The 21,828-nt window shown below is 33.6% G+C and overlaps 1 protein-coding gene across 9 annotated transcripts in view; it reads right to left on the minus strand.

The window, feature by feature from the left end:
* Positions 1–21,828, minus strand: part of LOC122400850 (serine/threonine-protein kinase tousled-like 2) — an 82,638-nt gene that overhangs the window by 35,902 nt on the left and 24,908 nt on the right. For 7 of the 9 annotated variants that reach the window (XM_043402550.1, XM_043402551.1, XM_043402553.1 and 4 more), the window contains one exon: positions 17,710–17,795. The exons of 1 other annotated variant lie outside the window; for it this stretch is intronic. In XM_043402550.1, coding sequence (XP_043258485.1) covers positions 17,710–17,795 — 86 coding nt within the window. Of the gene's footprint in view, positions 1–17,709; positions 17,796–21,828 lie in introns of those variants that run through there. One more of the 9 variants, XM_043402557.1, reaches the window with a different exon arrangement.

The raw sequence follows: 21,828 nt of genomic DNA on the forward strand, positions 1-21,828 counted from the left end.
CCGAAATAAGTCTCGATCGGGCGAATGCAGCGCGTCTAGTTCGGATCTCGGAAACACGAGAATTCATACCAAATATCTGGTACCAAAACTTAAACGGAATCGTACCTAGTTACTTTTTGTTTATTTTTTTTCTCTCTCTCTCTTCACGGTTCTCGGAAATCTTTGAAGCACGTTCATCTTCGTGCAATTACTGCGTGTTCGAAAATCATTTGTGAAAGATCAATCGACACACGATTATCATATAGATTACTTTTATCCGAGAGACGTAATCGCGTTATCATGCAATACGTAATAATTTATTATAGGTTGTATAATCAAACCTAACTTGATGTTCGGTTTATAAATAATTTTCTTATCATATAGAACATCAATTTTTCTCGGATTAAATGTTTTTTTTTCTTCCTCTATAATGAACAAAATTCAAGCATTCAAATGCTCGACTCCATACAAGACATTTAATTGTAACGGTACGATTTTAATTAGCAAGGTCATAATCAAGGTAATGCGATCCATTCAGAAGAAATTAGAAGGTCGTTTACTATGACACAGAGACGACTGCCTTTGATCTTTATAATTTATTTTAATATTAATACGGTATCCCATGGAACGATTAACTTGTACATTCAAATTCGATATTTGATACATGCAAGTTAAATGTAAGATAATAGTTCGTAAAGAATATGAGTTACGATACCAGTTTCGTAGAGTAGAGAATGATGTGGCCACGATGGCCATCGAGAGAACTGGAAAAACACTCGCACACGACGGGAAGAGGTTACAACTTTTCGAGGCTCGAAAAGGCTTCAGGAACGTCGAACACGGGTCTGTCCGTACGTGTTTAGTTCCCAAGGTTGGTAGGTAGGTATGTATAAACCTTCCATACAATGCGCGTAGTACCCACTTACTATCGAAAGGATCAATACGGGGGACATGCACCAGCAGCTTGCTTGCTTGCTTTCATGAATCTCTCTCGCTAAGACTGTAGGTCACGCAGCGACGTAGGATTACTTTTTCACGACGAAGGAAATACGATAGTTTTTTTTTTCTCGCTTTCGTACGTTGAACGGAATTTCGACCAAGGTAAGTATCCCAATTATCAACACATTTTTTTCAAATCGTCACTTTAGATAACAACCAAAAATTTTATGCGAGCTACACAGTGCGTTTTACTTATTTTATAGAAATCATCATTCATTTTACATTTAAATTCTTAATGAACTTCGGTTTGTTCGAACCTTTTTTATTTAATTTATATTATATAGAAACTGGTCCTAAAGAGAAACTGACACGAAATTGAAATATTAATACATTTACAAATGTAACTTGGGTCTTTAAGTCACGAAAATATATACGCTGCACTCAAAATCCAAAATATATACTTTCGACAATATTATTAATTACACTTATAGAGTACTAGAAAAAAGTAAGTATTCCACCGAATTATAAAATAATTCGATTTATTATGCTATAATTTGAAAAAATATCGTAAATGTGACCAAACAAGGAAAATTGTATTAATGAATTATGACTGGACTAATGTCGAAACTAGGTACACTTATCCCAGTTGTGCGTCAATAACAACAATACAATAAGTAATCAATTAAAAATTAAAATTCACGCTAGAAACAACCGAGAATTTAAATATTTTCAGGAGGGAAAAAATTTTTATCTCGGTACGCAAGGGATTACAATTGTGAACTTGAATTTTGCAGAGTCACGGAACGAGACTACTAACGCTTATGTGAAACAGTTATTTTATTGGATAGTTAATGTATAAACTGAAGGTTTAAACGAGCAGTTTCTGCATACACTACGTTTTCTGATAAACATCTATACCAACGAATACTTTGGTTAGAAGATACACGATTTCGTATTTTACCGTAGATTTTATTTGATTCCCGAAGCCTCCGAGGAACAGAATTTGATGACGAGGTATCGAATTTCTCTGAAACGGAGGAACAAACGGAGGTCATCTCAGGGGTGTAGCACGAATGTCATTTACCCTCCCCGCCTCGTGGCATCTTGTAATCGGACCAGTTCGGCGTAACTCGTGCATGTTCGTAAGAATACGGTGAGCAGATACAAGAAGGTTAACACTCCCATATTCGCAAAGAATACCTTTTTCCAACAAAAACGAAAGTTTTTCGAGGCTGAACGAACAACCAGTCGGAGCTTCGCGTAATAATATTTATTTTTACACGCTCGACGTATTTATCCTGCATTTTTTGTTATTCCCTGGACGACTGTGTATCATCCGAACGTGTATTAAATATGGACGAAACGAATACGGGACATAATAATTTGGTAAAATAGAGATAGAGACTGAATTTCAATAGGTATTTGTACAAAACACATAGTGGTTATCCAATCGCTGAAGTCTATTGCGATTTTATATTAAAAATGTAAGATAAGCCCAAACGACAGAATCGTTTTCGTATGAAAGATCGACGTCGCATGCTCTTGATAGAGGAAGCGCGTCGATATAGTTCTCGATTAAAGTGTCACGTGGTATCGTTTGTTCGATAGAAATTGATAGTTAACAGCGACAACACGTACGCTGCATACGAGTCATGGCTGTGCGTAGCGTCACGGAAGATATCGCAATAAATGAAAATTTCTTATCGAGCGGTCGAATTATCCGCACGCATGCTCGATTGAATTTTAAAGTTGTTGCCCTCGACGACGTAATTTCGTAAGCGTGTTAATATTTTACGTTATATCGTATCGTTCAATGAGGGACGAACAAAGAATCCGAGGCATAAACTGATTTAACATGGACGAGCGAAATTCTTGCCTAGATTTCGATCGTAGAATTAAATATTCACAACGATTAACTGTTCCAGCGAACCGAATATCACGCATAAATTGCTATTGGGTTGGCTTTATCGATCACGCGTTATTCGAATAAAATTTTGCCCACCTCTGTGGTTTAGCGAACTGTAAGCCAGCGAGAAGTTTCAATCTCTACGGTACGATGACGACCGAGGAAGGCTTGGAACCGTCGGAAGCTGCGTTTCAAGTAGCATCCGCCAGGGGCAACGAGAGTGTCGCCAAAGGTACAGAAGCGGGGAACTGGCGGAAGAAACAAACCCGTCCACATGCAGTTTCTTTAGCGAAGTGACGCGACATGATCGTCGCTGCTCCACTGAACGGTAGGCAGTGTTGTGTATAAATAGACGGGGCACGTCGACCGAGCCGTCTGCTGTTCTCTCATTGGTGTTACGCTATTGCACGCACGCCACTCGTGTGCTTACGCGATAAAGGGTGGTTTTCATATCGATTCGTGTCACGGTTCTCTATATTACCGACACTCTGCGAACAGTCCGATGACTAGTCAAAAATTACTTAATTATTACAAATCATTCAAACATCACAAACTGCCAGTGATATACGTAGGATCTTTCTCGTACCCGCCAAAAAAGAGATCCTTTGTTGATTATTCGTATATTTATGAATTAATTAACCCTTTATGCTCCTATGATCACACTCTGTTCGTCATTGGTTTCGTTCCAGTGGCTCTCATGGCACACTTTGTTCGCCATAGATGGCATGTAAAGTAAATTGCAAAATAAATAAATTTTATATGATTCGGAGACATTTGTATTAAAAGAGAATGGTGAATATGTTGTAAGGTACGATATTTTAAACAATTTTGGCAATATTGGCAAAAATCTTAGCAAAGACTCTACTCGAACCTAATCAGTAAAAATAGTTAAAGTAGGTGGTCGTTCATTGATACATACGTATAGACAGAATTTAATTTAGTGGTAGCGATAATTTTTACAAATATCTCTGAATGTTACGAATAAAATCCATAAAGAGAGGTATCATCGATAACTTCATCAGTTTTCTGACGGCAGTCCTCCCGTAAACGTGATTTCGCTAGTTACCAGTTGTTGACAGCTGTCACTCATACGTGACATTTCCAATTAGTAGCTATCGGCCGCAGTCACATAGATGTGACTTCACCTAACAGTGATTAACAAATTTTACACATTCTCTTTTCTTTTGTTTTCAGCTATCAACGACCAATAACTAAAAGAGGTTGACAAAAGTTACGGTTAGACTTTGGAAAAACCTATCTCTACATCTTTTTTTAAGACAAAAGGATCTCTGAAGATAAGATTTGGCTATCCGTAACTCATCATTTCTATTTTCGACGATTTTTAAGTCGTATTACAAGAACTTTAAAAATCAATCTTCTAAATTCTAGAAAATGCAAATTATTCAACAAAGTTTTGAGTATCTGGTTATATCGGTGCTATAATAAGCCAAGGTTATCTCTCTTCGTATTATCGATACGGTTACGAGTTTTTAATAGCCGACGAAGAACTTGATAAAGCCAGATTTAACAAAATAGGAAGTGGGAAATTTTATGCAACACAATGTTGCTTTCGTTAAGAACTACGGAAATTTTTTGCTTTTTTAGTACTACATACCCACTGTATATGAGCCAATCCGTTAATTTAGTGAAAATATTTCAAACAGAGAACAAAATAATTAATTTAAATTAATAAAAAAATTATTTGTGGTAAAAACTGTACACCATTTTTTTGTAACCAAGCAAACAAACAATAGAATTAGTTTTCAAACTAATTGCAACAATGAGGCGGCATAATGTTTTTATAAATCTTTGAAGAGTAAATACGATGTTTTGTTTTAAATTTAACCTTATTGTACTGAACTACCAAAGTATTTAGGATGTTCAATATTTTATAAATTTACAAGAGTCTGACTGTAGATCTTTATAACTTTGCAGAGATTACGGGAGAAAAAAACGCCGTTAAGATAAATTGAGGTTGCCATTGATCCCCTTTTTCCTTGTTAAATTCATTGGTCAGGAATAATCGGTGATTTTCGCTCAATAGAGTGTTGCACCCTAGTCCATGAAGAATCAGGAATATCCCTGTTCACGGTACTCCGACTCTTGGATTGGCTCGTGCTCAGGGTAGTCAAACAATGAAAGAAGCGCAATTTCGGTTAATTGTCTATGGTTAAGTTTTGTTGGGATTGTAATCTTTCTATGTTGGCAAGAGAGGCGACACGAACGCCTCTAGCGGTCACTCCTTGTATTTCTTTTCTTTTTCTATATCTAGATTATCATACAGGATAAGTCATCTAAGACTAGAAGTTGAAATACTTTCGAAACTGCTGGTTGTATTGAAAAAGGCTTCAGATAAAACTTGAATGATTTCGAGGCGGCCGCTACTCCATGTAATTAGCATTTTTGTATGTGGATGACATTTGAAGGTCAAGTTTATTTTTTAAAGATACACCAATCGATTCAGCTCATCATCTCTCAATAACAAAGTATAAAGCTAGTTGTACCGAAAAACCTTTACTTTAAAATATATTTCAATTTAAATATTGCAAAGTACTGGTACAACTGCAGCCATGTTTTTCGTTTTACTTACAGCGGTATTTGTCTCTACAATGTGACAAAGATTAAGGAGTAGGATTTATCTGTAGTATTTTACATATTATTTTGTTTACTACAGATAATCTTTTATATAGCAGTTCAAGTGTAACGTAATATACAGGGTGTTCGGCCACACCTGGGAAAAAATTTAATTGGAGAATCTAGAGGCCAAAATAAGACGAAAATCAAGAATACCAATTTATTGATGGAGGCTTCGTTAAAAAGTTATTAACGTTTAAAGTTCCGCCCGTATTGAATTTTTTTCTCGAAAATGCGCAAGATTTTGGGAGTATGTCTATTAACCAAAAATTATTGTAATTGAACCCCGCAATCGAAAATAATTTTTCCAAAACGATTCGAAATTTTTTTTTTCGTCGAAAAAGGGCCTGGCGGGATATGCATATGAAAAATGCCCCCAAACGGATTAGTTTGATTTTTGGCTAGATATTACTTCTAGATATGTATATAACTTTCCTTAATTTTGAACCCGAAATATGCATTAATTTTTAAGTTATTTAACGATAAAGAATTTTACAAAATATTTTTTAATTGAAAAACTATCTGTTCAAAAATTCTGAAAAAAATATATGTTGTACATACATCTGCCGCCCATCTAAAAAAAAATTGTTTTCTTTAATTTGTTTATTGCAAATGTTATAAAAAAGGTAATATTTATTTTAATCATTTTTTTAAGTGCTTTATCGTTTTGGTACCACAAACATATTTTGTACATATATGTATTAGACATTTCTGTGTAAGATATATTTTTTTCAAGTCGATTGTTGTAGTAGAAGGTATTCAAATATACTAAAAATGGGTGTAGCACGCGGAGCGCAAGGAGGCTGCCATAGTCGCGCGGCGCGGCGTAACTCAAACTCGATCGCTACACTAGCAATTAATGAAGATATTAAGCAGAATAATAATTGTACGAATGGTAGTAAGAAGCAGTAGCACACGTAGTAAAATTAATTGTTGCAAGCAATAATTTTATTATTTATTAGTACAAAATACTTAATCGTCATATCACTATTTTCATTTATTATTGGATGTATTTCATTTTTAGTAAATAAATTCGTCAAAATTTCAGCTGGTTTGAGAATTTTTGATAAATATCTGCCATGAGCTAAATAATAAATTAATGCAGCTACATGCGAACAGCAACCAACTGTTCTTTTGCCACTTGCACATACGCAAGCATATCGTGTCACTCCTGAATGTCCTATAGTATTTGGCAAATATTCTATATAACAGCGATATGTTTTTTTGTTTATATGTCGAGATTTTACAGATAATTTTAAAATATTACTTCTTTCTTTGACATATTTTGCAGTAATTGAACCATCCGCGTTCAATATTTCTGCCAAATACGAGATAGCTTGGGAGAATTGGTATGAGCCTGTGAATAAAATATGTAAATCATTTTCCGTCATTTCCGGAAAATCGAAAATATCTGAAGTAGATATATCGCTAAATATTAATTTTTTTCTGCTCCATCCGTGCTTTTCTATTTCTTCCGACAATGAGTTTTCTTGATTCTTTTTTTCTTTCATTTGGGCAATAATATCCAATCGTCCCGCATCGGAGTTTAAACGTTTGCCATAACGATTTTGTAAAAATGATGCAATTTTACAATAAATCCCAATTTTAGGTAACATTTTATTGTCTAATTTTCTGTCCAGAAGGCGATATTTTTGTTTAAGTATTCCATGGATGGCTTCAACCACCCATCGTAGTTTTGTTACAAATCGTGAATCATTTGATTCAATAGTTGACAACTGAGGTCGTTTCCCTTTTAAAGCTGGCATTAGTACACCATAACCTTGTTCAGTTAACATATTTTTAACGTCTCTGAAACCACGGTCGAGTATAAAAATATCCCCCTTTTTCATTAAATTACATAATCCATTTGATTCGGTCATTATTTCTTTCATTATTGACGCATCATTTTGAGTAGCGTAATATGGGCCTAGAATGTCTACAATATAACCATCTGTTGTACATATGGTAAATGGTTTACACAGAGGCACTTTTTTTTGTCCAGAAAATGACTTTCGTTGATACTCGTTATTAGAACTTTTTTGGTGTCGTATGTAAGTGCCATCACAAATTAATAGTAATTTGTTATCAATGTCGTACAACGATTTAGCTACATTACTAGTGTGATTATTAATTAGATATTCCCTAGTCGCAGATTTTAAACCAAACTTTAAGGGAAGAACATCTTTATCAAACGCATTCATGACTGCATTTGAATAATCTGAAACTAATTGTTTATGTTCTAACTGAAAAATAGAAGCAATTGTTTCATTTGCGTTACCACTTCGTAATTTAAATAAAAAAATAATAATAGCCTGTGTAACATTTCGAGATGCTGAATTCTTCATTGATATTAACATTGTCTTCAATTCTATAATATTCTCCCACGTTAAGCCAGTAAATATGAATAATTGTTCTTCTGGCATATTAAAATCACCAATTTTGTCAAACAATGTTGAATCACAAGTAATTGCTAAACTATTTAATAATTGTTGTAATTCTACAGGCTCAATGGAACTAAAATGTGAATAAATGGATATATGTTTCAATTCGTCATTATACAATTTATTTTTAATTAAATGTTTTCGACAACATCGATTCCCTTTAGGAACATAGATTTTTATCTTAATATATATTTGTAATCTTGCTTCAAACGGAATAACATGAATATTTTTTGTATCATTACAAATAAAACAATATTTGTGTGTTGCAACAGTTCTTTTTATGGGGACTTCAATCTTTATAACGTCATCTTTAGCTGATTCCATAAGTGAAATATTAAAATCTGGATCATCAAATGAAGATGAGACTGAGCTTTCCACAATCACATCATTTTCATTATTATTATCACAAGCACTGTCGGTTTTCTTATTTTTATATGCTTTTATTCGGCAATTGTTGCATAAAACATCATGTAACACAATTTGAGATTTTAGATATTGCGTCAAGAATTCCGCCATTTTTTGGGATGTCACGATCGTTTTGCGCGGCGATACTTTGATGACATATTTATTGCAGGAAGCACATTTCTCAGCGTTTGACATATTTCTAACAAGATATAACAAGATTATATATAACTAATAAAAATAAACGTACAGCTCAATAGCATCTACTACGTATCAAATAGCTTTCACTTTTGTTTGGGCAAACAAATGCAAGAATGGAAGGCTGTTGTCTATTGTTTAATGTACGATATCCGCAGCCAGTGTTGGCGTAATGCGCATACGATCATAGCGCAACTTGAGATTCATAACATTGCATATTATTATTCTGCTTAATATCATAATTAATTGCTATGTAGCGATCGAGTCTGAGTTACGCCGCGCCGCGCGACTATGCAGCCTCCTTGCGCTCCGCGTGCTACACCCATTTTTAGTATATTTGAATACATTCTACTACAACAATCGACTTGAAAAAAATATATGTTACACAGAAATGTCTAATACATATATGTACAAAATATGTTTGTGGTACCAAAACGATAAAGCACTTAAAAAAATGATTAAAATAAATATTACCTTTTTTATAACATTTGCAATAAACAAATTAAAGAAAACAATTTTTTTTTAGATGGGCGGCAGATGTATGTACAACATATATTTTTTTCAGAATTTTTGGACAGGTAGTTTTTCAATTAAAAAATATTTTGTAAAATTCTTTATCGTTAAATAACTTAAAAATTAATGCATATTTCGGGTTCAAAATTAAGGAAAGTTATATACATATCTAGAAGTAATATCTAGCTAAAAATCAAACTAATCTGTTTGGGGGCATTTTTCATATGCATATCCCGCCAGGCCCTTTCACACCTCAAATTTTTTTCTAGAAACTGGGTAGGATTGCGGGGGTATTTCTATTCGCCAAAAATGATTGTAATTGACCCCCGCAACCGAAAATAATTTTTCCAGAACGATTTGAAATTTTTTAATTTAATTGTTAATAACTTTTTAACGAAGCCTCCATCAACAAATTGGTATTCTTGATTTTCGTCTTATTTTGGCCTCTAGAATCCCCCATTAAAATTTTTCCCAGCGGTGGTCGAACATCCTGTATAGACATAATCTAAAAATGTCTGCTTTATCGATGGAATTTTGATTGCAGCATCTTTTACATGGTTTCTGTTGTACCAATATTCCGCAATATTTAAATTAAAATATCTCCTAAAGTAAAGTTTTTTTCGATACAAGTAGCTTTATATTTCTTATTGAGAATGACGAGCTGAATCGCTTTGTGTATCAAAACAATATATGACTCCATTTAAAAAACAAACTTAACCTTCAAATATCATCTTCGCGTCCACGTACAAGAACATAAATAAATATGTCTGCAAAATATCGCAATTAAGAAACTTAACTTTTTTTTTGTAAAAAAAAATCCTTAAAATGATATAAAAAAAAAGGAACTCCAGACTGAAATACTATCTTAATCATTCGAATAGTTTACCGCGCATAAATGTCTAAATTTCAAGTAAAAATCGATGCAGATTCGCTGATCTACTTATTCGGTCATTGCAAATGCAACGATGACGTAGTACGCGCTCTCTTTTAACAATATCTCACTAACGATTGAATGACACCACGGGAGAATAACTGTGCACACAGGCACAGTAAGGTCCCCCTTGACTGCTGCCTATCAAGTTACAACACGCCAGGCGTTACCGGTTTTCGAGCCATTCAATCTGGCTGGTTACTTTCCGGACAGACCGCGTATGTCCGTGAACGTTCCGTTTTGGCGAAGCTGCGGACAGTTGTCCAGAATTGACCCACGATTTTCTGCATTTAAGATTATCCTGATAGATCCACTTTTCGATCCTATTATTTTTTTGCCTTTAAGAGTGCGAGACAAGTGTCCAAGCGCCGTGCACATTGCACCTTGGTCGACACTCACTTTCCTTCCTTTTGGATCTTTTCCGTCGCATGCAACCGATTGGATATGGAAACTTGACTCGCTTCAAGTTGCACAGCAAGCTTTTCTCGCGTATGTGCTGTGTGTTTTTCATCAAAAGTGCTTCCAATTCGACTTGGGTTGACCGAGTTCGACCGGAACGCGATTTGTCGTGCACGTCGAAATTTCTACTCTCAACCCCTTTCTTTTTGTACCGAAAAATGCCTACGAAATTATTTCCTCGTTGTACGTTTGTATCTCCAACAGTTTGTTTATTCTTCCCCGTTTAACCTCCAGAGTACTGTACCGGAGTCACTTTTGACTCGTCGCTTTCCTCGATACGCTACCGTGCATAAATATTTGGACAGCTGTTCATTATTATAAGAATGTGAATTATAGTATTAGTGCAACCCTCTATTATAAATCTGGTTCAAGATTTCATCTTAGACGGTCATACAGTCTCTATAAACACCAAAAAATATTAATTATTCAACGATTTTTAAAAATTGTTTCGCTCGTAGGAAAATGTAAGTAGGGAACGAAAGGGTTAAATGTAAGAGTGAGTCACAAATGACTCCGGCACAGGCTACAAAGTCCAGTACTCGGAAGGTTAAGGGTACGAAGGATAGTTTCATTGTATAAAGGGTGTCCGGTCACTCCTGGGAAAAATTTTAATGGACGATTCTAGAGGCCAAAATAAAACGAAAATCAAGAATAGCAATTTGTTGATGGGGGCTTCGTTAAAAAGTTATAAACAATTAAATTCAAAAATTTCAAATCGTTCTGGAAAAATTATTTTCGATTGCGGAGGTCAATTACAATCATATTTGGTGAATACACATACCTCCGAAATCCTACTCATTTACAAAAAAAAATCGGGTAGGTGCTGAAATTTTTCGGCGAAAAAAAATTTTTCAAATCGTTCTAAAAAAATTATTCTCGGTTGCGGGAGTCAATTACAATCATTTATGGTCATTACACATACCTCAAAAATCCTACGCATTTTCGAGAAAAAAATTCCTTACCGAAAATCAAATTAGGTGCCTAAATTTTTCGACGAAAAAAAAATTTCAAGTCGTTCTGGAAAAATTATTTTCGGTTGCGGGTGTCAATTATAATCATTTTTGGTGAATATATGTATCCCCGAAATCCTACCTACTTTCTAGAAAAAAATTCGAGAAGATGTGAAATTTTTTTACGAAAAAAAAAAATTTCAAATCGTCTGGAAAAATTATTTTCGGTTGCAGGGGTCAATTACAATCATTTTTGGTGAATAGACATACCTCCGAAATTCTGCGCAGCTTCGAGAAAAAAATTCAGTACGGGCGGAACTTTAAACGTTAATAACTTTTTTAGGAAGCATCAATCAACAAATTGGTATTCTTAATTTTCGTCTTATTTTGGCCCCTAGAATCCCCCATTAACATTTTTCCCAGGGGTAGCCGAACACCCTGTATAAATCGGTGCTTACTTCGATAATTCCATTTTTAACGATGTAATTACGGTCTTTACTATTTATTATGCAAGCAACGAACATCAAAATTAGATCAATCGTTGCAGAATAGTGCAAGAAAGAAGATTACAGTGAAAAGCGAATATTGCTATCGAAGTAGTAGCATCTTCTGTAGGTTTACTTTATAGATTCGAAGCAGATGACTTTATTATGAATCGATATTTCACATTATTTAAAGAAAGTTTCACATTGAAAATTTTAACGAATTTAATTATAGTGTATTACAAATACTAATGAAATAACTATCAAACGCTTGCATCGAATCACAAGGTTACGAGAAGATAATTGTAACAGTAGTCAAAACATTCTACGCCGAGCTAAACTCGACATAGAATTAGTTGGAACGAAATAGGATGTCGAGTTCAGATCGACATAGGACCGCGAGGAGTTAACAAGGTTTTGATCGAGTGATAGAGTTTGAAACACTGAAGTTAATTATACAGTTTAGTCTACTTCGCCCAGACCTAATCTAACCTAATCACTGCCATTGGAAGGCAATTTTATACTATGAGTACAAACAACCAAATGAAAAATTCTGAAAAACACTGCTTGCAACTGGACAAATTGAAAGTGGTAATTCAGAATTAGCGAGTAAGTGTATTATATATTTCACCAAGATAACGTGTGACCATATGAACCGTATCATAAATCGAAAGGCTCGACTACTCTACTTTTTAAAAATATTTTAGTCTCAAAACATTAACAATTTTGTCTGTTTTTATTCTGTGGAGTTAACCCTTTTGAATTATGACATATACATATGTCTCTTTTGATTACATTTGGAATAAATTGCACCACACAACGATAGACCATATTAAACAATTCAAAATGTTCCTTTACAATATTGTTCTACCTTCGATAAGAGCAGAGTTATAGTTTGACCCAGTTATTAGACTCACCCTGAAATTGTTAGATACTGCATTTTCCGATTTTCCGATTTATTCTAATCTCTACAAAATTTTCTTGTTGTTAGTAACAAAAATTTTGACTGTTTGGAACGTGTAAAATATCATTTATTGCCGACTATTCTGTTACCTTGTAAGCTTGTACGTATTTTCTACGATAAAGAAACATTTGCGTTAAAATATGAAGTTTCCTTATTTACTTAAAAAGAGAGGTAAACATCCTGGAGAACCGTACAATTTAAACGCACGAGTCAAGCTTGAAATATGATATAGTCAGTCCTAAGAAATACAATAAAAAATGGAGGCGTTGTTTCCCTGCGCGAAAATAGATCGAAAATTTATAATAAAATTTTTTTAGGCGAGGCTTCGCTTAACTACGATAGTTTAAACAGTTGACATGATTGTTTAAATATGTACCTATTTGTTCACGTATATACAATTTTACAATCAGTAAGGATTAAGAGGCGTTTTCATTTTGTTGAAAATTAGATCATATTTAATATTTTTTGTTATTCAAATTATTTTTATATTTTACAAGTACGTTTATTAATTTTCCCTCCTATGACAAAAATATTGAACAATTTGAAAATCAGAGGAAACTGGCGAGGAGTCATTAAAAAATGTTTAAAATTAAATTTAAAATAACGATCTTATGAACAGGAAAAAATTCTTTTCGAGACCAGAAATATGTCTTTCGATTAATAAAATAATAAACTGTTGAATATTTTTTATCCTCCGTAATATACTTAGGGACGAGTGGTTTCGTACTGCACATATGCTTGTAAAATTTGAAGAGTGAAATGTTTAAATGACATTACCGAGACCGCATGTATTAACAATACGTTGAGCACAGCTGTGTACACAATAAAGTGGAACTAGTTTCAATAATTTATCATTCGATAAATGCATTAATTACCAAGCTTCTCTTGTATTTTATTAAGCTTTACCAATTATCAAACTGTATACACGTGAACGAAATCAATTATACAGGGTGTTCGGCCACCGCTGGGAAAAATTTTAATGCAGGATTCTAGAGGCCAAAATAAGACGAAAATCAAGAATACCAATTTGTTGATGGAGGCTTCGTTAAAAAGTTATTAACAATTGAATTCAAAAATTTCAAATTGTTCTGGAAAAATTATTTTCGGTTGCGGGGGTCAATTACAATAATTTTTGATGAATAGACATACCCCCAAAATCCTGCGCATTTTCGAGAAAAAAATTCAGTACTGGCGGAACTTTAAACGCTAATAACTTTTTAACGAAGCCTCCATCAATAAATTGGTGTTCTTGATTTTCGTCTTATTTTGGCCTCTAGAATCCCCCATTAAAATTTTTTCCAGGGGTGGCCTAACACGCTGTGTACAAGTAAACAAGCATACCAACTGTCTAAGGCATAACTTTTACCGAGTCAAATGAAACGTGTTTTATTTTTAAATAATGACAAATTTATTTAAAATATATACGTGTCGTTCCCATTTAAGTTGGGCATTTTAAATATAACTCTTAATCATTTTTCCTGAATTCACTTTTTGACTCGATAAAAATATTTTTTTTTAACAATTATTTTTACAGTTATTTGCATTCACATACAAAGGTGCTAAAAGGCACCTTTTGGTCGAAATAAGTATGCTTAAAATCGCGGTAGAAATAATGTTAAAGAATTGATTCGAGACCATCGATTTTAAAGCGATATTCGGTATAAAGTATTTTTGTAATTATGAATCATTAGTATTGAAACTCTGCATACGTATTTTGGTCATGTTTCTAGATAAAGCTGGTAAATTATTGTACCAATATCTTTATTATTAATTAAGAATTTTAAATGGCTGCCACGGATTGGATTGTTGTATTCGTCTGAAATAAAAAATTCGAAAACAATTTTTATTTAAAATGAATTAAAATTTTTAACTTCTCTGGGTGATATAAAAGAACTATTATAGACGCTGACATAATTTTAGATCACACGATAAAGGAGCATCTATTTAATAATGTAAAATTTAAAGAAGATGAATCGATTCATATTTTAGATATCGTGGCAGCCATTGAAAATAACAGACCGCTAGAAACAGGCAGTGCCTTGAGTAATAATATTGATTATTGCACGAAAAGTAAACAGCGTTATCTCGAAAAATGGTTAAACGTATAAGAAAAATTTTTAAATCTTTGTTCTATAATTATTATAATAATTCTTTATTTTAAAAATCACCTAAAATCGAGGTCCCCGAATGGGAATACCACTTTAAAGAATTCATCGACTCCAGGAATCCAGAGGTTTATGAAATTAGGATAAACAAACTTAGAAATCCATCTTCTCATAGTCTAATTAAACACACACATTATCCACTTCCAAAAACATACATGAACGTTTTCGACGTTTATCCGATTTTCTTAGGGTATAAATTAACAAATCTGAGAATTAATTGCATGAAAATATAAACATGATACAAAACGTAACACGCGAAGCACAAATGCGAACACTATAGTCTAAGCGTTTAACAAGGATATAAACTTACATTATGAATTTTAGTATTAATAAATCTAAAATTTATGTGTAACTAAATCTCCTTTCTCTCTCGAAATCATTATATAAACATTATACATGCTAGAGTATATCTTTCTGTAATATTATAATAATCAATTACACAAAAATTATATTAGTATAAGGAATAATTCATTCTCACCAATGAATAAAATATATGTATGCTTGATTGGTCTATGAGAAATTGAATTTAAGAATGTTCATGAGCAACAATTTCAGATTTATTTTAAACTTACAAATTGTTGGCAAAAATGCAACAATGCAAACGATTTTTATTTTTATTAAGAATCTTTGGTTGTAACCGAGTTACGATTGTTCGAAGTTGGAGCATAAAATACGTCTTTTATTTATAAACTGCCTAATACTAGGATCATCTAAAAAGTAATGCACAAATGCGCGTAAATAAAAGAGAACGTATTTAACGTCATGGTGGTCACTGGTGACAGACGGCTCAAACTCACTACGTTTTTCTAAAATAATGTTTCTGTCATTAGGAGTGTTAGATGCACTAACAATTTACGAGAAAGTAACGAATACTAAAACTGTTTATTTCTCTGCAAAAAGTAGACAAGAGTAACACAGACGAAATGTCTTAATAACTATTATCCGAAAGTATGACCCAACTTAGATAGAAATGTAAGAAACATTGTAATATATAGTTATACAGGGTGTTCGGCCACCACTGGGAAAAATTTTAATGAGGGATTCTAGAGGCCATAATAAGACGAAAATCAAGAATACTAATTTGTTGATACAGCCTTCGTTAAAAAGTTATTAACGTTTAAAGTTCCGCCCGTGCTGAATTTTTTTCTCGAAAATGCGCAGGAATTCGGGGGTATATCTATTCACCAAAAATGATTGTAATTGACCCCCGCAACCGAAAATTATTTATCCAAAACAATTTGAAATTTTTTTTTCGTCGAAAAATTTAGGCACCTATTTTGATTTTCGGTAAGGAATTTTTTTCTCGAAAATGCATAGGATTTTGTGAGTATGTGTAACGACCATAAATGATTGTAATTGACTCCCGCAACCGAGAATAATTTTTTTAGAACGATTTGAAAAATTTTTTTTCGCCGAAAAATTTCACACCTTCTCGAATTTTTCTCTATAAAGTGGGTTGGATTTTGGGGGTATGTCTATTCAACAAAAATGCTTTTATTTGACCTCCGCAATTGAAAATTATTTTTCCAGAACGATTTGAAATTTTTGAATTTAATTGTTAATAACTTTTTAACGAAGCCTTAGTCAAGAATTTGGTATTCTTAATTTGCGTCTTATTTTGGCCTCTAGAATCTTCCGCTAAAATTTTTCCCAGGGGTGACCGAATACCCTGTATAGTTATACATACTTGCCTTTAAACGTATTTGGATTTTAATATTTTACTATTTTCTTTAACTACGCATAACAAATAGAAAAGAGTCAAAGTAAACGTTAGTCGGTCTAATAAGAGCTAAGTAATAAAAAATGTATACTACCTTCCAGTTAAGAAATCTGGAGAAATTTTCCTCCTAATAGTCGCCTTAAAAGAATTTGCCACCCTGGACCCTTTAAAAGTCGATATCTCCATTGATTTCTAAGAAAAGAGCTCGTAACGCTTTATTCGAAGCATACGCGGTATAAAACGTTGCTCGTGTGTTGGACACTGTGTGCATTACTTTAAAGATAATGCTTCGTATTTTGTTATGCAAGGTGTCTCACATGTTAGTGTGAACTACAAGTAAAAATAAGATTAAAATATAGTGTAACAAAAAAATCTACAAATGCTTCGTTAAGTTATAACAAAATATATGATTAAATATATCTCCAAGTCATTTTTTATTCAGAGGATGGAATTTCGTGAATGGTACGTAAGTACGGTAAACAGAGATAATTTTTTCCAGTCAAGAGTATCGTGAATCGACGTAACCACGTATACGCATAAATATTTAATTTACAGAATAACCATGTATGGGCAAATGAGAATCCATATGCTACGCAATAAAGATCATTTTAACATCAATTCAAATGCAACGAGCATGTATGACTATGTTTTAATTGGTCTTCGTTTCCTTTCTGAACAGTTAACGAGAGTCTTTTTTAACACATTCACGGCTACTTTTTTGTTTAACTTCTCGGTGATGCATTCATGGATATTTGTTATACGACAATTTAGTCTTATTTTTACTTGTGTATATTCAGAAAAGTGTGAGTCAACGTATCGAATATAATAAGCTTTTAGTCATGAATCGTAAAAATTCGAGGTGGAACTGTTTCCTGGTCTGTTGTTGCTCATGCACCGATGATTAGATAATAAACGATATTGATACGTGTGAGAGGGGGAATAGAACTGGAGAATCGGCGAAGAAAAAGAAAATGTATCGGAGAGAGTGTATACGAGAGCGCGTGCGCACCCGAAAATGTAGCTCACCCTTGCTCCGAGAAAGCGTGCCTCCAATAGCTCCTGCTTCCTTGGGTCCAGGGTGGCCTGAATGTGCTCCATCTTGACGCCAGCGCCTAGAACAACAAGTTACACGAAATAAAAACTTCGTTGTTTGCTGGAAGGCAAGGAAGCTGTTTGATGAAGTATGGACACGATGATGAAGCTATTTGATGAAGCATGAAACCGATCATCCTATCCGTAAGTGTTCTCGTCTTGTCTCTGCTAAAACGAAAACCACCGACTAAAGTGCACCTACTCTAGAATCGACCAGGCCACGTTGTCGCCAATATTATACTAATTCGCTTTGTCGGAACGATTACATATATCCATAATTACGTAATATGTCTGACATTGTCACGTCCACAATACAACTTCAACCAAAACCAAATTGTTCCTTCATTGTAAGCTTGTATCTCTGACAGTTCGTTTATTCTTTCCCCCATTTAACCTCCAGAGTACTGTGCCGGAGTCACTTTTGACTCATCGTTTTCCTCGATACGCTACCGTGCATACATATTTGGACAGCTGTTCATTATTGAAAGAATGTAAATTATATTATTAGTGCAACCCTCTATTATAAATTTGGTTCAAGATTTCATCTTACACGGTCATACAGTCCCCGTAAACACCAAAAAATATTTAACATATGTTTATTTAAATGGGAAAGCATTAATTGAAATCGGTGAAACATTTGATTTTGCGGAGATGTTTAAATTTGTCCATTACAACCGCTTCTCAACTACTTTTTATTATTTAGACCCCTGCGTTGAATTGTGAATGTTTGCAAGAGAAAATATATCTGCATTAGTAAAATGTCGGTGTGAGTCAGAAATGACTCCGGCACAGCCTGCGAAGTCCAGTACTTACTAGGAAGGTTAAATGAAACCTACTATGTTGAGCAGAATTCATTTTTAAGTTTACTTCTCGGTTCTAGCATTTTATCATTTTTTAAATAACATTTAATGCATCCGACGATACACATTCATCGCATGCTGTTATGTTATTAAATTACTAAATAATTTAACATGGTAAATAGCATATTTTTAAGAATATCTTTCTAGACTTAATAAGCTGTGGTCTTTAAATGCCAGTTGGCGAGATTTGACGAAAAATTTTCATGCTTCACTGGGCTTTAAGGGGAATCCCCCGAGTTGGAAGGGACAGATGAAAATATTCAATTTTCGAATCACACATGGGGCTCACTTTAAGAATCATTTCTGTAGAGGAACTGGCACGTGCCAGTTGTGTATACATACGCGTAGAAAAAAAAACGAATACATTGTCGCGTTTTACGAGTCTAGTCCCTTGTTGAGTTGCTGGAATATTAGACTCGGAGCAAATAGAAAAGACTCGAGAGAAAATGTCCTTACATGCAATAGAACTGGGAATCAAGATTGAGTCGTACAAGTACCCTTCCTCGATGATACGGAAAGCGTTGAGAGGGCTAGTAATTCTGGGTCTTTACCCCTTGGTGTGGAGCGGCCAAGGGGTAGATTACCATGCTTGTGATCTCCGGATCATGGTGATATAAGCACAATAGAGCCTCGAAACACCAATGCGTCGAAACGCAAGGCAACATTCACTGTTGCGTTCAGCTCCAAGTAAGTGTATCGCACAATTTATGGGATGTTGTTACACATATATGATAACGTTTTCAGAATATTTCCGTAGAACGTTAAATAAGTTTATTAAAAATGAAAAACAAATTTTAAAGAAAAATCAACAGGGTAGATGGAGAAATTTCTCGGCGAAGTTAAAAAATTTCAAATCATTTTGAAAAAATTATTTTCATTTGCGGGCGGTAATTACAATCATTTTTGGTCAATAGACGTACCCCCGAAATCCTACGCACTTTCGAGAAAAAAATTTAGGAAGCAGGACAATTTTTTCGGCGGAATTGAAATATTTCAAATCGTTGGGAAAAAATTATTTTCGGTTTGGGGGGTCAATTACAATCATCTTTGGTGAATACACATACCCCCGAAATCTTACGCATTTTCTTGAATGAATTCCTGAACGAAAATATAATGTATGGCCTGAAATGTTCCCCGGAAATTTCATAATCTTCGAAAATGTTATTTACTGTAGATATTTTGATAGTTAGATACTGTCATAATATCTAGTATTAGTTATAAATTTATGATCAATAAGTAATATGTTTTGACATAATGTTTTCTTAGTGTTTCTATTTTGGCCCCCTCTCGATATATTTAGAAACTATTAGTTTTAGGTAATTTAAAAGAGACTTATTGATTTTTTAAAGTAACGTATCCTATAAATAAGTATATACATTTAAAGCAGGATCACTTAAACTGGCACCTAATATAGACAGAATTTAGTGTCACGGTACCAAAATTGTTTATTAATATCTTCGAAACTGAACTGAACTGCTTATTGTACGTATAAAAGATCGTTTATATCATTTTTCAAACCCATCAAAATCAAAGATGAATTACAGTAAAAATTATTCAATGCCCGTGGTGCCTAAAATTGTTATGTTTCGCGTGCTTTTACGAAAAGTTTAATAGTAGATATGAAATTCATTGTATAAAAAAAATATATTTTAAGGTTAGTAAAAAATAAAATATTATATTGACGCGTATGATTAAAAAACAAATTGAAAAAAAGATCCTGCAAAAAACTTTTCGACCAGGATGCGAACGCACGACCAGAGTATTACAAGGCAAGTATCGTATCAACTTTGCTAAGTTTTTCCAAACTCTACCACTGAACGAAACCCGATTAAAAAGTCATCGTCAAGCTTCAGGACCTCTCCTTGCAAAGGAAAAGAAAGAATTCGTATGTTTATCGACAGTAACAGATTATAAAACTTACATTTATTTAAATTTAAAATTATTTGCTCGTAAATACCCGTTCCTTTAGGGCAGACGGGGTTGCGTAATTAGTCGCATAACTTGTATGCAAATCGAAGATTGATAATAAAATTTAGTAAATTTGCGACATAATACATGCATTTTTAGATCATGAATAAATACTTAATAAAATTATACAGGGTGTTCGGCCACCTCTGAGAAAAATTTTAATGGGGGATTCTAGAGGCCAAAATAAAACGAAAATCAAGAATACCAATTTGTTGATGGAGGCTTTGTTAAAAAGTTATTAACGTTTAAAGTTCCGCCCGTATTGAATTTACAAAAAAAAAGTTAAGTTTCTTAATTGCGATATTTTGCAGAAAAAATTTTTATTTATGTTCTTGTACGTGGACGCGAAGATGATATTTGAAGGTTAAGTTTGTTTTTTAAATGGAGTCATATATTGTTTTGATACACAAAGCGATTCAGCTCGTCATTCTCAATAAGAAATATAAAGCTACTTGTATCGAAAAAAACTTTACTTTAGGAGATATTTTAATTTAAATATTGCGGAATATTGGTACAACAGAAACCATGGAAAAGATGCTGCAATCAAAATTCCATCGATAAAGCAGACATTTTTAGATTATGTCTATACAGGATGTTCGACCACCGCTGGGAAAAATTTTAATGGGGGATTCTAGAGGCCAAAATAAGACGAAAATCAAGAATACCAATTTGTTGATGGAAGCTTCGTTAAAAAGTTATTAACAATTAAATTCAAAAATTTCAAATCGTTCTAAAAAAATTATTTTCGGTTGCGGGGGTCAATTACAATCATTTTTGGTGAATACACATAGCTCCGAATTCCTATCCACTTTCAAGAAAAAAATTCCTTACTGAAAATCTAATTAGGTGCCTAAATTTTTGGATGAAAAAAAAACAATTTCAAATCGTTTTGGAAAAATTATTTTCGTTTGCGGGGATCAATTACAATCATTTTTGGTGAATACACATAGCTCCGAATTCCTATCCACTTTCAAGAAAAAAATTCCTTACTCAAAATCTAATTAGGTGCCTAAATTTTTGGATGAAAAAAAAAACAATTTCAAATCGTTTTGGAAAAATTATTTTCGTTTGCGGGGATCAATTACAATCATTTTTTGTGAATAGACATACCCCCGAAATTTTGCGCATTTTAGAGAAAAAAATTCAGTACGGACGGAACTTTAAACGTTAATAACTTTTTAACGAAGCCTCCATCAACAAATTGGTATCCTTGATTTTTGTCTTA

Source organism: Colletes gigas, unplaced genomic scaffold (assembly GCF_013123115.1).
Source record: "Colletes gigas isolate AHSC1104 unplaced genomic scaffold, ASM1312311v1 Colletes_gigas_Sc00020, whole genome shotgun sequence".
NCBI lineage: Eukaryota > Metazoa > Arthropoda > Insecta > Hymenoptera > Colletidae > Colletes > Colletes gigas.